General features: G+C 34.2%; 1 protein-coding gene across 1 annotated transcript in view; it reads right to left on the bottom strand.

Moving 5' to 3' along the window:
- The window catches only part of ARID2 (AT-rich interaction domain 2), an 88586-nt gene that overhangs the window by 27760 nt on the left and 44490 nt on the right, over positions 1–16336 (bottom strand). The window contains exons 4-6 of the mRNA XM_033057978.2: positions 6971–7104; positions 6004–6222; positions 3176–3243 (exon numbers count right to left, since the gene is read on the bottom strand). Coding sequence (XP_032913869.2) covers positions 3176–3243; positions 6004–6222; positions 6971–7104 — 421 coding nt within the window. The remainder of the gene's footprint in view (positions 1–3175; positions 3244–6003; positions 6223–6970; positions 7105–16336) is intronic.

The raw sequence follows: 16336 nt of genomic DNA on the forward strand, positions 1-16336 counted from the left end.
TGGACAAAGAATCACATTCATAGACTGATCACTATCAGTAGGCAAGTTCCTTTACAAAAAATTGCAAAGGATTATACAGAATTCACTGCAAATCAGATCAATGAAATGACTGTCCATAAAAGCAACAGTCATTTGAGTCCATAAAACAATGTACCAATGGTATGACTACTTATTGTCCAAGAAAAATATGAGAGCAACTGGAATCAAGTCAGCTTGATATATTACTGTAAGAGACAACAAAAGTGATGTTTAAAAAGTATTTCAGGTATTTAAATGCATAAGGAGCTCTCTCTGTACACTATCTGAGAAAGAATCAGAGAATAAATGCACAGTAAATGAAAAGTTTTTTAAATTTACACAGAAAAGGAGTTTGGCAACAAAATAAAATAAAATCCCAAAATAAAGAAGAAAATCAGAGAAGTGAGCAAGGCACAAGAACTGCACATATGTGAATTTTGGAACTCTACAGCTAGAGGAGACCTCAAGAAATCCAAAAATATGAAATGCAAATCATTTGACTAAAGTAAACAGAGATGAATGGTGCATGAAGAAATCTAATGCAATTTTTGATACACTACACATCAGACACTGAGCAGCTGCTGGAGACATGAAAGAAATACCTGGAAAAACAGCTAAATCTGTCAGATTATAAACATACTATATAAACAAATCACTCTTGAAAGCTAACTCTATACTCAAGCGAACCCTGGTAACATGAGGATATTCAAAGCTAAATGAAACAGTCAAAAATGGGAAAGTTTCCAGAGTAGAGGAGAAAACATCTGAGCAGGATGCCATCAGAGCTTGTGGACGGGGACAACAAAACAAACAAGGAGAGATACAAGATGACTGGCTAAATGTCAGTTGTTCCAATCCTCAAGTAAGGACACACAGCCATTCCAATTAGCTAGACATTTAAGCTTATTGGCAGCACCAGGAAAAATAGAGAGGGCAGAATGTGACAAATTAACATAGCTGTAAGAGGTAACAGCAGGTTCAACTTAAATATTCTCAAATTTGGACAATTAATTGAACAGATTTCCACTGACTAGTTAAAACATTTGATTCAGTTTAGAAGTAAGTTCTGTAAAACGCCCTGCTGCAGGTAAGATAATGAAAAGTAATAATTTTTCAAACAGTTTTATATAATGCAGTAAGGACTGAGGGGAAGGGAAAGAAAAAAGAACAGAAAGGTAATTGATTCCCTTGAAACTTAGTATAAAGAAACACATTGTTTTTCATCTTCACCTCCAACTGACACAGCAGTGACACTGGAGGACACAACCAGCACCAAAATTAACAAACAAACAAAAGAATATTTTTAAATAAAAATGATAATATAACCATGAAAGGAGCAACTTACTTAACAGTCATTCTTTTTTTCTTAAAATTGCAAAAGCACATTTAAAAAAAAAAACCAAAAAACCATCAAAACCACACACACAGCCTCTGTGCTGACAACCAAGTATCTCTCTCCTACGTCAGGAAGCTCCCATGCTTCCTCCTGAGTCCTGTTTTGACTCAGCCACAGCTGCAATACAAAATAAATTACTTCCAGTAGTAAGGTCAAACAAATGCTTACGGTGAGATGCTCTGAAAAATCTAAATTCTTGGCATTAGAGGTACTTTTACATCTGATTGTTAAGTTTTTCACATGCTTTCCAAGTATTTCTGAGATGTTGTCAGCAGTATTTCATGACTGAGTGGTACTTTATATGTTGTAATGTCCAAAAATAGATCTTGGAGACCATCCAAGTTTTTTTATTATTAAACCTTATTGCAGTTACAGTGACTCTACTTAAAACTTTTATAATGTTAAAACATTTATAAGAACCACCTGTCCTTATAAAAATTACTTGAATTTATATAATTAATGAGTATGTAATAAATTAGAATGCTGTATAATTTCAGACATTTACAGATCTAGACATGGTGCTTGTTGCTGCTCTAGATCAGCAACAGTCTGACAGCTGAGGGTGAAGGCAACACAGCAGTGCTAAGTGCTTCAAACAAACCAACCAACCCACAACCCACAGTACTTCTAGACACTAGACTTCTAGTACTTTTTCAGTGGAAAGGGAAATTTTGAACATCATGAAACATTAATTTTTTCACTTAAGTTTGGCACATACATATCACACTTTAAAGTTCATATACTCACAAAATGAGAGCTTATCTTTTTTGGTTTGAAGTTTACTTAGGAAAATTTGATAAGGGAATTTATACACTGGTATTTCAACAACACTTACCAATTAACTAAAACGACTATGGTTCAGCTTGTTCCCAAACTGAGTTACAAAAAAGTAAAACAAAAGATAAATGGAGAAAGCTCCAACAAATATTGCTCTGTAATACTGGTAAGGTATTTCAGTAAATGAAGCAATTATGGAATTGAGCAGAAACTTGGTTTTATAAGGAACTCAGAAGATTTTCTCTTCACACTTTTATTTAATAAAAAGTGTAAGGTATTCAAATCTCTCTTTTATTTTAGACACATAAATCATCACCTGTAATTCAATTCAAGAAAATTGCGTATCACTGTAAATATGCTGAAATATCAAATATCTTTCAGCTATAATTCATGCTCTTATTTACCTAAAATACTTAATCTAGGATAAATAACCATTTGTACAAAGAAACTTTAGTTCTATTTTTAACTTCATTTCACTGCTTGTACAGTAGCTCATGCCCTCTAGTGGAAAGATTAAAAAAGCCTTGTGCAAAAACAGTTGAACAGAAACAAACTTGCAACATTGCTAACCTATTAAAGTATTTATCATATGCTTCTTATGCTATTATCTTAATTTTTATAATTCACAATGTTTCTTTAGTGATCATCGCAATTTAAAACAAAACCTAAAACAGCATTGTTGCCTCTTGTTAAATATGTTGCCCAATACTCCTTTTCTTCACACATATCAATTGCCTTACAAAAAGAAACATTGAAACCTTTGTTCATTTGTCTGTACCTATTTTTTCTTAATACACTTCTTCCTACTTATCTGAACATTTTAAGCCAACTGTGACATAGTATCCTGTTATATGTAAATCAAATAAATGAAGCTGAGAGTAATGTTAATGACATTTTAAGGACATTTTAGAATTTTCAATCTTTTTAAAGGATTTGATACCCACCATATGCAGTACAAAATTATTTTAGTAATTTTTAAATTACCTTAACAAAATCTCTATCAGTTTTCTCCTTCCACTCTTCTCCAAACACAGCAGAAAATGATCCTAAAGCTTTAAGCACAAAAAGCATAATTTAGTAAAATAAGAAAAATGATCATTTTTTATTAATCCATAAACTAAATAAAGATTCAAGAACACTATAGACTCTTCCAGCATTCCCTTTTGATCTTAAAAAATACTGCATAAACTAGCTGAAACGTCTGTTGTCATTTAGTTAACAGCTATTGCAGTTTAACAGTTTAAAGAGAATAAGGAGCTCATAAGGAAAGGGCTAGTTTGTGAATCCTGTAAAAAAAAAAACACAGGAAATTTTTCCACAGCTCTTTTCCAAGAGTCAACAATGACTACTCTATATCCACCCTCACATCAAGATTTTGACACCATTCAATACAAACTAAATCTAATGAAGACCAGTAATGGATGTTCTTGGCTGTTTGATGGTTTGATGGAGCCACTACCACAGCTTTTGTAATCAGCACTCCCTGAAAGCAGCTAAGACTCAGTCTATCTGATTCAAATGCTGAGTCAATCCAAAAATAAACTCTGTCTTGCAACAGTTCTGTAATGAACTAATAACACATTTAAGTTAAACATTTTGGTTCATCATGCTTCCTTATTTTGTACAAAATGCTACAAATCTCAATTCCAAGACCACATCATCAGCTTTCAATTCACAGAATCCAAACCAAGGCCTTATGCAGCCCTCCAAGCTGAATATAGTATATAACCCCTAAGCCCCTGCTGCTGCCCCATGACCCGCAATCCAACTGTATCTTGAGGTTTAGGAGGGCATGGGAGGGAAACTGATGACATATTTTACTTAAAAACAGTACATTCTAAATAATAACAATTATAAAGCCTTAATTATAGACAAGAAAAATCTAAAACCTGTATTAAATGAAGTTTATCAGCTATTTTTTATTGTTGACATTACTAGGATAGTATTTTCATAATGCCTGAATTTACTCGTTAGTGAACACATTTAATCATTAAACCTAGCAAATTTACCGTTATTATTTATACTATAAAACCATGTAAGTATTTCAAATTCAAGTTTCATGCTTCAAAAGTAAGTAAACATACCCCTGCTGTTTTTTCCCCATCTGTCCCAATTAGTCCTCCTAATGCTGCTAGGACATTTCCTTGGATTTATTCAGAAGAAGACATAATCATGTAATATAAAAATGAAGTTTTTCCCAGGGAATGAAAAGAGTGAGTTCATTACATTCTCATCATTCCTCGAGTTTTATCTCAAATATTTTTCTAAAAACATACTGACTATCAAATAAACCTGTTCTTCAAGTTAAGAGCTCCAGAAAACACTGCCCCTACAACATCAAAAAAATCTGTAAATAGCAATATAAAACTCAAATTATTTGCAAATTCCCGAATAAACAGAAGTTTCATCAAAAGATCAGGGTAGTATGGTAGCCTCAAAAATCTAGAGAGCAAGCATTGTGGAATCACATGGAGGACTAAGTTTCCCTTTGGCTTCCTTTCAAATATTTTCCTTTGAAAGTTCTTTTGACTGGACTAGATGCAAACACTAAATGACCAAGGTCTAACCATATCTGAAAGACATTGAAAAATGTACAAATTGAAAAAGCAAGAGAGAAGCTGGAGGACACTAATGCAATACTGGGGGGAGAAGAGGAAAGCTACAAACCATTATGTGAAAATGCCAATGATTACAAAAAAAACAACTAAACCATATACAGTGGCTAACACTGCTTCTTCCCCAGAATTTTGAAACAGAATCTTTGACATATCATACTCTGTTTATGCTGGCATGTCCAAAGTAAATTTATACTCAAACAGATATGATCATCTATATTATGACTTAATTATGCTTGGCTGAAAAGGCTCATTTGAGCAATTTTTGTGGGGCTAATTTCTGAATTTCAATATTAAAAAAACAAAACAACAACCAGCCAAACAAAAGAAACTCACAAAACCAAAAAACCCAACAAACAAACCAACTAACCACAAACAAACAAAAAACAGGAACCCAAAACAAACAAATAAAACAAAAAACCCCAAACTGAAACAAAAAACCCGCAGCACATAAACTTGGTAAATACTTCCTCTTCATCACCCCAAGAATATAAATTATGCAGTTATGATTTTACATTGGTTTAGGTTAACTTAGGTTTTGCTCCTCTCTTGACAGGAAGCCATTAACAAGGAATAATTAGGCATGGAGGCATCTTTTTCACACTGAAAAAAATCTGAAGAATTTATTTCACATACTTTAGTATTTTGATGGAATCAACCTCTCTTTTGAAATTTATGTGTTAACACATTAAGTTATTCTGAAAATCAGCTTAAGACTTTTCTTCCTTGAGTTTTATAATCTGAATTTTACTACAGTAAAATGTATAGTGAAGTATCAGGACAAAAATACTATCAATCATTGCTTTCAGACTACATTTTCTTAATTTTTAAATCTGCAATTGCCATTAAAAAAGAATTATGAAAAGTCAGCATGGTCCTACAAATTCAATAGGCAATAGTAATACACTACAAGCAGATGGAAATCCAATGCTGTAAATTTAGCATCCTGAACAACTGACCTTTAATATCAAAAAACTAATTCTTCCATTTCATTAACCCATTAAATAAATTTTTAATTACTCAACTTAAAAGGTATTTGTAACATCTGATAAAACCTGCAATCATGGACAAGGTAAAGAGAAATACTAGATATATTACTGTGAAGTAAGTTATTAACATTCTAATTATCATGAGTTGTGAAAGATGTTACAACAGGTATGGACTCTTTCTGTTGCAAAAGTATTGTCACATACTTACTGTCATCAAACACCCCAGCATTTGCAAGCAGTAAAGTGATGATTTTAGGGTCCTTTTCAAGCTGCATAACATGCTTGCTTTCATTTGAAAGAAGAGTACACACGTTAATTGCAAAGTCCACTTCATTTGGGAGTCCAGATAACAGTGAAAGCACCAACTTATTATAGTCATTTGGTGAGTTTAAGTCCATAGACAGCCCATAGCTTTGACGAAGATAATCTAAATAATATAAAAAAAAAAAACAAACCCAAACAACATTTTCACAGCTACATCCATTAATCTCGAAATGACACATTAAGCAATATTACTGTAAGAAAGAATTTTGTAAAAGTTTGTTTATAAGTTTTTAACATGTTTTTACAGTATTCAATGTATTTTTGTCTGGCCAAAATGTGGAACCAATTCCACTCTGCTGTGTTCCTTTCCAGTTCTATATCAGTTCCTTTGCCACCTCCAGAACGCAATGCTGCAGCACTCCCAAAAAAAGCTTACAAAATACAAGCTTTAATTAAAGCAGAATGGGACTGTAATGCAATTTGCAGTCAATTTCTATACAACAAATTACACGTCCATTCCACAAAGACCACCTGCTTCTGATTTAAAGCTGAACTAATTGTAGGCTCAATTCAGGTATTTGACTTTGTGGAGAAATGAGAGATTGAAAGAAACACACTGCAAATTTTCAAGGTAATTTTTTTCAAGATAAATAATTACACAGCTCTACTAATTAGCAAGGATAATATTTGTAACTAAGAGAAACAGTTTATGGATTTTAATATTTGTTTTGTTGTGGTTCACAGTGGAAAGGTTTTTGAGTGTATGAAACTGATCATTTGATTGTCCTACAGATCTGATGGTTTTAGTAATATTCCAAATTTATCTACGCACTATTTCTGTGGCCTGTCAAAAAAAAAAAAATACATCCACACACACAGAGAATATAGCAATTTCACGCTCAAGAATTTACCTGACACGCTGTGTTGCTGGTAGTTATAGGAAGTTGGAATTGCACCAATAGGAAGTTGTGGCTTTGGATTGCCTGGTTGTACCTCATCATCCTCCTCCCCAAAATGATGGACTTTTTCATACTTTTCTAGATAACTGAAATAAAATTATTTTAAAAACATATTTTAGTACAGTTAAATTTTTCATTCCAAAAGCAGAACAGCCAAAGGAAGCAAGCAGAAACACGGAGGTTTACTGGAAACAATAATCAAAGTGCTAAAAAAACAAAATCTGAGTCAGATTGACAACAGGTGACAGAGAAAATGTAGATATATGTAATTAGATACCTAATTTTTCACACTTTTCAACAATGATACTCACATAAATTGCAACAAATTGCTCCCCTTTGTGACTAAGCCTGTTTTTCCCAAATCAGTTTTTGCTACCCAAAATAACTCTGCAGGTGAAAGCATCATACCAACTACTCTGTGCACATTACCAATACATACACTACGTTCAAGTCCAGAAAAGTACTTATTTCTTCTTGCCTTGTTTAAAGAGAAACTGTATACTGGGTCCTACAACTACACAAAAGTAAGAGAATTCAGGGATACCAAGGGCAGCAATTCAGGATCAGAACTTGAGAGCCACAGATACAGCTAATAACTACTGGAAATCTCTTTGAAAAAAAAAAAAAAGCTGATATGCAGTACCAAGAATGGACCTTAAGCACAGAAGTTTTAAATACAAAAAATAAACAGTCAAGAAGCTTGGTAAATTAATTATCTCAATGACAGCTAATTAAGCATTAAAAATGTAATTTTCAGAACTTTCTGCAATATATCAAGTCAATTTGAAATACCCACTGCAGCCTTAACTTCTCAGTGATAAGTAGTTGAAAACCCTTTATGAAATTAAGTCAAGATCAAAACTGTCTAAATTTACAGATTTTAATTTTGCTGAAAAATGACAATATTAGCTCAATGAAATCATAATAAAAATACTGTAAAATCCAAAAATAATTTTAAGCATTTATCTTTGTATATGCTAAAATATGTACTATATGCATAAGCTTTTGTGCAATTTTTGTCAGCAGACACTAATAATTAACCCATGGTAAATCAGAAAAAAGAAAGATTTCAAGGAAACAATACTCCCACTGACCTCTAAGGAATATTTCACATCCATTAAACTAATAATTATTTCATTAAGTGAGGTATCAGTGACATAACCATACCTTTAACATGCTAGCAAACACATTTTTTCTTAAGAAAAGGGCACATTTCAGAAGAAATTAAAGATATCAGATCTAGTAAGGCAAATCATGCCTTTGTATCACATGCAAATACCATTCATGTCTGACTAGAGCTCAAGATATTCCAAGTACTGTGGATATCATTGTTACATGAACCACTGCCATAGCCCCCTCCTTATTACATAAATCCTTGAGTCAGTTAAGGAGTCAGCAAAAATCTTCCCTGCACAATCATTTGCTTTTATGGTTTTCAGAAGACTAAAAAATACACTTAAATATGGTTGCTTTTATCTTTAAACTAAAAATACTCATTTATGTGAATTAAATTTCAACTGAGTGTCTGCAAAGAAAGTAAAACCTTCTAAAATTATTTATAACTTTTTTTAAGTCATAGCTCAACACTGTTCTAAAATCAAAATCCAGGTTTTCTCTTCCCCTACACATTTCCTTACCCTTTCATCCCACTTCTTTCCTTTAGCTTACATCTTATATCCAGATGAATCTGTAATCCAATCAATTTTAATTAACAGAGCCTGTGCATTTATGGTCAAAACCAAAAGGAGTAGTTCAAAGACAGCCTGAACTTCTCTTTTTCTGTCCAATCACTCACTCTTCAAAGAGCTCATTCAGAAAAGTCAGAGAATTCTACATTGGGTTTCCAGTCATTTTTCAAACTGAGCAGGAGTCAGAGGAATACTGGATCTGGTGCAGGAGAAAACAGCAGGTACACATAGCCAAGGATGCCACGTGTACCATTTCCACTCTGGCAGAAGCTACACTGCTGTAGCTTGTCTAATAAATGCTGGGGCTAGAGTTAATTTCATTGTATTTGTTGGTCTGAGTCAAAGCTTGAGCTTAAAACAGTTTTGTTATCAAAATAAAATTTCATAAGAACATTTAATAAGATGAAATAAAAATCCCTATACAGAAACACACATGGTACTCAAAAGAGAATCTGCAAATTATTCTGGACATGTCCATTCTACCAAGACTGAATAGCGACTTAAGCATTAAAAAAAAAAAAAAAAAAAAAAAAAAGGAGTTGTATATATCATAAAATAATTGATGTGTTTCCATAGTGCCCTATGGAACATATATACTTAAACTTTTGCTTTTTATTAAAGTCATGTCCCAGCCAAGCTGAACAATATGAATAGCCTAGACGTTCTCCTCTGTTAATATCTACTTTATTAGAATGTGTTAAAACAGTTCTGCTGAACACAGAAAATCTCAAAGTTCAAGACTCTACCTCCTTTCTTCCCTATCTGAAAAAAATTTAGGTATATATTAAAAGACCTTTGCAAACTAAAATGGTCACATTAGTTCAGTGTTGACAGCTGTCACAAAGTTATCACAGACATTTTATTATGCATTTCACAGGAAACCAGGATTCCAACTACCTTTAAATGATCTAATTTTTTCCCTACGCCAATGCAAGGACCAACTCCACTTTACTAAATTCTGAGCTCTTTATGTTGTTATTCAATTTACCTGGGTCTTCCACCTCCTCAAAGATGGATCGTTCTTTCTTATCTCACCCCAAACTCTCAAGTTTGCAAAGCAAAAGTCAAAAATAAAACATAAAGCCCTCAACAATCCCAAAGTATCAGTTACAAACCCAGCCTTCCTCCCACCCCAAGAAAAACCCAAACCTCAAACCAAACAACAGAAATATGTTCCCTACCTCTAAAACAAACATTTTATTCTCTTTAAGATAATCCTAGTATTGAGGGAGGATGTTGCTCTATTTATCAATCCATTGCATGTAACAGCACTGTAATACTAAATTTCAACTATAATAACCAGACTGTAATAGACTCTTCAGTATGATTCCTTTATGCTACCTAAGTACCAACTGTTCACAGACAGCTGTACAGACCTCAATCCTCCAAATATTCCTCTTGTTTCCTGCAGAGAGAATGCATGGCCTAGAATTTCAGTGTAGAGAAGAAGCTTTGCAAATTAGCTTGTACATGAGCTTTACTAGTCTTAAATTCTAATCTCCACAGTCTGGCATACAGCTACTATGCAAACAGCAGAACAGTTTAACATAAACACACTTCTTGCTCTAAATATACAAGAAATTTAAAAATAATAAATGGAGCTTTTCTATTACTGACAAACAGTTGTGCAAATGCTCATATGTTATGATCAGTTGCAATGGCCAACTTCGTGTTTCAAAACAACTTGGACCTGTAGTTATAGGCTAGAAAGGTATGCCTTGATCACAGAAAAAGGTATTCAAAATGCTTCCTTAATTTCACGAAGTCACAGGTCATATACATAAAAATAACAATCTACACACAAAAAATATATGTGGGACAGAAAAGTTTAATACAAGTCTTTAAAAAAGCCCTTTAAGTACTGTGTTGAAGCCTTGGTAAAGATGGAGCAATGAGGAAACTTGCCTTCTGTACACACAGAAAGATGCTCCACACTGTTAGCACGGCACCCTGAACTGGTGTTACCCACTGGAAATATGAACCAAAATATTCAAGAAACTGAAATGCAACAAAACCCAGTTACAGCCACTCCAGGTCTTTCAGCTTGGATCACTCCTCTGTTCAGAGAGGTTTAACTTACATGAAATAAAGAAATAAATGGAACAATAGATACATTTTTAAAAAGCTACACACCCCAAAAGAAACCAGTACCACCACCACTCCCCAAAAACAACAAAAAACACGGACACATACACCTCTTGTGAACAGCTACAGCAACAGGGTATGTCAAGTACTGAAAAATAGAAAAATACATGGGCAACCAGAGACAAATATGTGCAGACTGGCTACTTTTTGAAGGGCAAGTGATTTCAATGTTTTCTGAAAAATTTGGTTACTTTAAGGATCTCTTGATTTGGAAATCAAAAGATCGTACCTCTTTGAAAATCAAATTAACGTATTACATACATTCTGTTCCTCTGACAGCAATAAGTCACTTTGTTATGTTCAGGTTTGTGAGAAAAAAAGTTTTACGAAAACTAGTAATATTTTTGTCCATGAAAAACACTTATTTCATAACAACAAAGGTTTTTATTCAGCCCGGGGATTTTTAGGCTTATTTTCAGATATCTGGGAAAAAATAATAACAAAAAGAAGCATACACTAGGTACATCTAGGGGCACGTATAATTTATTATCAACAGTAGCCCTGAATGGGCTTAGAGTATACCAGAAAACGGTTCATATAACAGTAGAAAACATCTGGCTCATTTGAATATTTTGGCTCCCTTTACCAGGATACAAAAAATGTGCTGAACATACATTAAGCCAATGTCTGGCAAAACATGATGTGCAGACACGAACTATCACAGTCCAATTATCAGTTCCTTCCTCATCTTTGTATTCAGCTGAAGAGCAAGTGGGTACCATTTCTACCACAGGTATCCACCTCATTTTTCTTGAAACTATCTTTCTAACAGCAGTACCAGTGGGGGACTGGCAACATGACCTCACACCATTTCTGTTTGCCTGAGCACAGCCCATTATGATGCACGACGGACATGCTTTTCCTGCTAATTTAATTGTACTCTCTCCCTCTTTGAGATACTATTAACATCAACATCCTAGATAATTATGAGACAAAATCCTGACTGTAATAAGGATTTCACACAATTGAATATTCCAATTTGAATTATCTTAAGTGAGAATTGTTGCATATAGGTTCTCTTTGCCCCTAAATTTGACATGATTCTTGCTCTAAACTCAAGGACTAAAGAACTCATGACAACTCACAAACTTGTGGTACCAAACAAAAGCTACAACCTTTTCAAAAATATACCATCTTTATTAGAAAATCCATTGCAGTCCTGTAACTTGAATCTATGCCTGATATGCTTAGTTGAAAATCCAATCCATTTATGAAGCCTAAAGCAGGCAGTATTTTAATCCCATAGAAGGTTGTTTCTCAGTAGGGCCAAAGCATTTAAGCTTGACTCTGCTGCTGCTGGCACACACAGCAGAGACTGCTGCCACACATTGCAATGAAACTCCTGCTTAGAACTTAATGAAGCTGCTGCTATAGCTGCCCCAAGTAATGTACACTTATTTACTCATCTCACAGATGTTCACTTACTAAATTTCTGTCCCAAGATTTGTCCTAAGTAGCTTCTGAAAATGGCAAACACAACAACCTGCTACAAGGCCCTGCTCAAATTTTTAGGGCACAGTCAACGAACTGCCTCAAATTTGACTTCATGTCTGAGTGTTTTACCAGTGTTATCAGCAATCTTTTCAGGTTGTTTTATTTTTTCCCCCTGGCCCTGAGGGCACCACGAATTCCAATTCAACAGTTAAACCCAATTATTGTCACAACTGACGCTGGTAGCTGAATCCTTCAAAAACATTCGCATTTTCCATCTTCACCTTGTCTACCTCGGAAACTAACTATCTCACATAAAGCTTCCAGCGAAACACTGCACACAGTCAGCATTATTTGTTTGACTTCTGGTTTATTGTGACCACCTAATAGGACAGGCTCACAAATCAAGACTCTTAATGCTGTACTTGGTCAGCCTGCCAGATGAATACAAAACTCCAATAGCTGTGCTTTTCAAACACCTGTCAGAGTGTCCCACAATGTGCATGCAGGAGACACTGTCCCAACCAGCCTGTGCTGGCCTGTTTGGAATGAGGTCCCATGTGGGCCCATCAGACCATACACATCATACCAGGGGTTCTACCATCCAGCCCCTGACAGATTCTGTCACACTTCAAGAGAGTTGTGAGCAAACTCAGAAGGCCCTGTGCAGATTAAAGAGCCCAAGCCCCTTATACATAATCACATACAAACTATAATTGCATTTAAATATGTTAAACTTTTGTAACATAAGATTACATGATAGATGGTCCAATTTGTAGTTCAGTTGAAATCTGGTTATAAAATTCTTATCCTACCAAGAAACCTTTGCAAACAGAGGAAACCCAAACACAGCCTTCATGATGTTCTGAATCTTTTCTAATGCAATCTTTGTTAATCTTTGTTGAAAGAAGTGTAAAAGTTATGAGCACCAGCAACCCTCCAAGTTTCACTTTGTTAGACATTACAAGAAGAAAAAGATTCAATGCTTCAAAGAAAAAAAATCATTCAAGTCAATGAAAACACCTTGTTAGTATCTATAGGTACACTGAGAGGAAAGAAATTAAGATACTATGTTATGTTTTAATACCAATAATGCTCCAGCTTAGAAGGGAAATAATAGAAGATACATGACAGTCAAGTAAAGGCTTTTGCTGGAGTGCAGTTTCAAAAGACTGAGGTGGCTGGAGGATGACATCAGTCTCCGAAGACACTGCACTATGAGCAATTCCAACAGATTCTAGATAAATACACTGTTATGTAAGCTTCATTTATTTTTCCATTTTATTTAAATGAAATCCACAGTGATCCACAGCTGTGGTCCAAAATTCTTTTACAGGACTAACTCTTCTACTACATTCTCCCTGTTTCCCAAAAACAAATCGAATCCAGCATCACCTCTTACTGCTTCAGCGGCTGCCTCATCAGACCCGCTGGTCTTCACATCCAGGAATATCTGAGCTGTACAGTCACTAATGGTGTTAATTCTCCAGTCTTTATCTTTTCAACAAAGGCAATTCCCAGACGTATTCTTCTTACTAATGCTACAGTCACTCTGTTTCCATCTAGGATGACAGCCCATCAAATCTCAAGTATAACTGCAGTCTGAGTTTAGTTCTTCAAGCAAAACATCAGAACCCTCTGGATTTGTTATTATCTCCATCACTTTTTCACAAATTCTTGAAAAACCCCAAAGCTGATCTATTTTGAGAAATAATCTACAGTACTGTCTAGATTTCTCCACAGTGCCTCAACACAGGAGTATCTGAATGGCAAAGATGCACTAATACAGATAGTGTCACAAGTTAGGAATTCCTGTAGGTCCATACAGGAAATTTTAACAAGCACTGTGTGATGTGCCCATAAGCACAGTCACAACATACTACTGCACACATCAGTCACCTTCTTTCAGCCATCACCGAAATCCAAAATAACAACACATTATGAAAACCACTATAACAATTTCAAATATTTATGTAACCACCATAAAGCTGGCAGCAATACAAACGAATGTCTCTACACTGTACTATGTATTGTGACAGTAATAAAATTTTCAACTAAATACAGTTTCTGACATAGCATTAGTTACAAATAGTGTGTCTCGAAAAACAGTCTGCACAGAATGCAAAAAACTTGCCTTCAGTGAACATTATTAGGTCACTAAGTGAAGTAACAAGGTAAATACTAAAATAAAAATCATTTGTTTATGTGGATTTCTTCACAAACATATCCTAGGACTGGGTGGTATTTTGACAACAGATGTATTTATCTAGTCAGTGCATTTAACAAGAAAATACTTAAAAATACATATATATGTATATATATATATAACACATACTTTAAACAAAAATTAGAACCAACTTATCATTCCTACACAATCCAATAACTTAGAGTATGTTTTAAAGATGGGGGCTTCCATTAAGAAATAGTAGCTTATATATTTTCAAATACTAAAGCCAAAACTCTATTAGATACTCCCAAGATTAGAATCAAGCAAAAGCACTTTAAATACATTATAAACTTTGAACAACAGCAATTAATGACCACACATTCTAAAAGTACTTCCTGAGACAAGCAACTACAAATATGAAGACACTTTAACGCAAATATACAAGTACATATTAAACATACGTGTATGAAGTTGTGTAGCTTTCATAATGGTGAACATGAACAGCTGTTAAACTGGCCTAACTAACCTACAAATATTTCACTATTCTATGAAGAAAACTACATACATTATAAACAAGTATAGCTTCATTTGACCATTACTTCTCCTATTATTTAACTACTATGAAATTTAAATTGGAGAAATACTTTTTTATGTGTGTGTGGTGTGTTGAGATAGCACAAAAGAAAGTGGAGAAAGAAACACTTGTTAGAGCAACACAACATTCTACCAGAGTACAGCTGTTCTCACTGAACAGAAAATTTCTATGGCAATTCTGTCTTGGATTTTTTTCCCAAATTCAGGATGCAAGCTGCCTTGTAGTACATACTATTAAGAAAGTGATTCCCTGGTTTTTTTTGTTTCACAGTTCCATTATCAAACACACAAATAGAGCGAGCTAGTATTTTTTTCACAAGAACAGTTTACTTTCAGACTGTCAGGGAGTTCATTATTTTTTCAGAAGAAACCTGACTAGGGGGTTTTGTATGCAAAGAGTAAATTCTTTAATTTTGTGCCTGCTAAGGATTACACTGAAGATATTTTCACAACAATAATGCCCTGAATTTATCCTATCAAGAACTCCCAGTTCTTTGCCTTTCTCTCAAACTATTGTAAATAAACACAACTCACTGTATTATCACAGATGGTAACAGTCACTTACCTTGTCTTATCATTTATTCCATGCAGAATAAATTTATCCTACAAAGGCATAATCTGGCAAAATACCACAACACCTGAATGGTCACATATCCCATGCTTAAAATTACACTTACTCAGAACACTTTGTTAAACTGGAATCTGGTTCATCTGCAAAGACTTGCGTACTTCTTTTCAACTGCAAATACTTATCTTGTACATTTTTGAAATTTAGGAATATTATACACTTTTCAAACTGCACTAATAAGAAAAAATACACTTTGAACTTAAAAAGATAATTTAAAAACGTTTGTAACACCTTATAGTTTAAATTATTATTTTTTAAATAATTGAAAATATTAAAAATTTGTAACATCTCAAAATTACATATTTCACTATAAGTGTGCCAACAGAAATGCTGTTTATGGATATTAATGAAACACCCCTGACAAAAAACATGTCTGCTGTTTCTAGAATGAGGTGTAGAAGTCCAGACTATACACAGTCACAGTACTACCTCTTATTGGAAAATGGCCCTTTGCCCCCATCCGATTATTAATCCATACTCTTTGCTACATTCTGGCAGTGCTTTGACAAGAAGGGCCAATAGGTTCCCACAGCAAGCCTGGTAATTAGAATGATATTATACAACAGCACAATAATTGTAGATCTAAATCTCATGAAAACAGCAGCCTAGAAATAGCTTTTCTAGATTTTGGCAATTGCTATAGCCACCACGGTAAGCATTTCCAC

The sequence above is a fragment of the Catharus ustulatus genome, chromosome 4 (genome assembly GCF_009819885.2).
Source record: "Catharus ustulatus isolate bCatUst1 chromosome 4, bCatUst1.pri.v2, whole genome shotgun sequence".
Classification (NCBI taxonomy): Eukaryota; Metazoa; Chordata; class Aves; order Passeriformes; family Turdidae; genus Catharus; species Catharus ustulatus.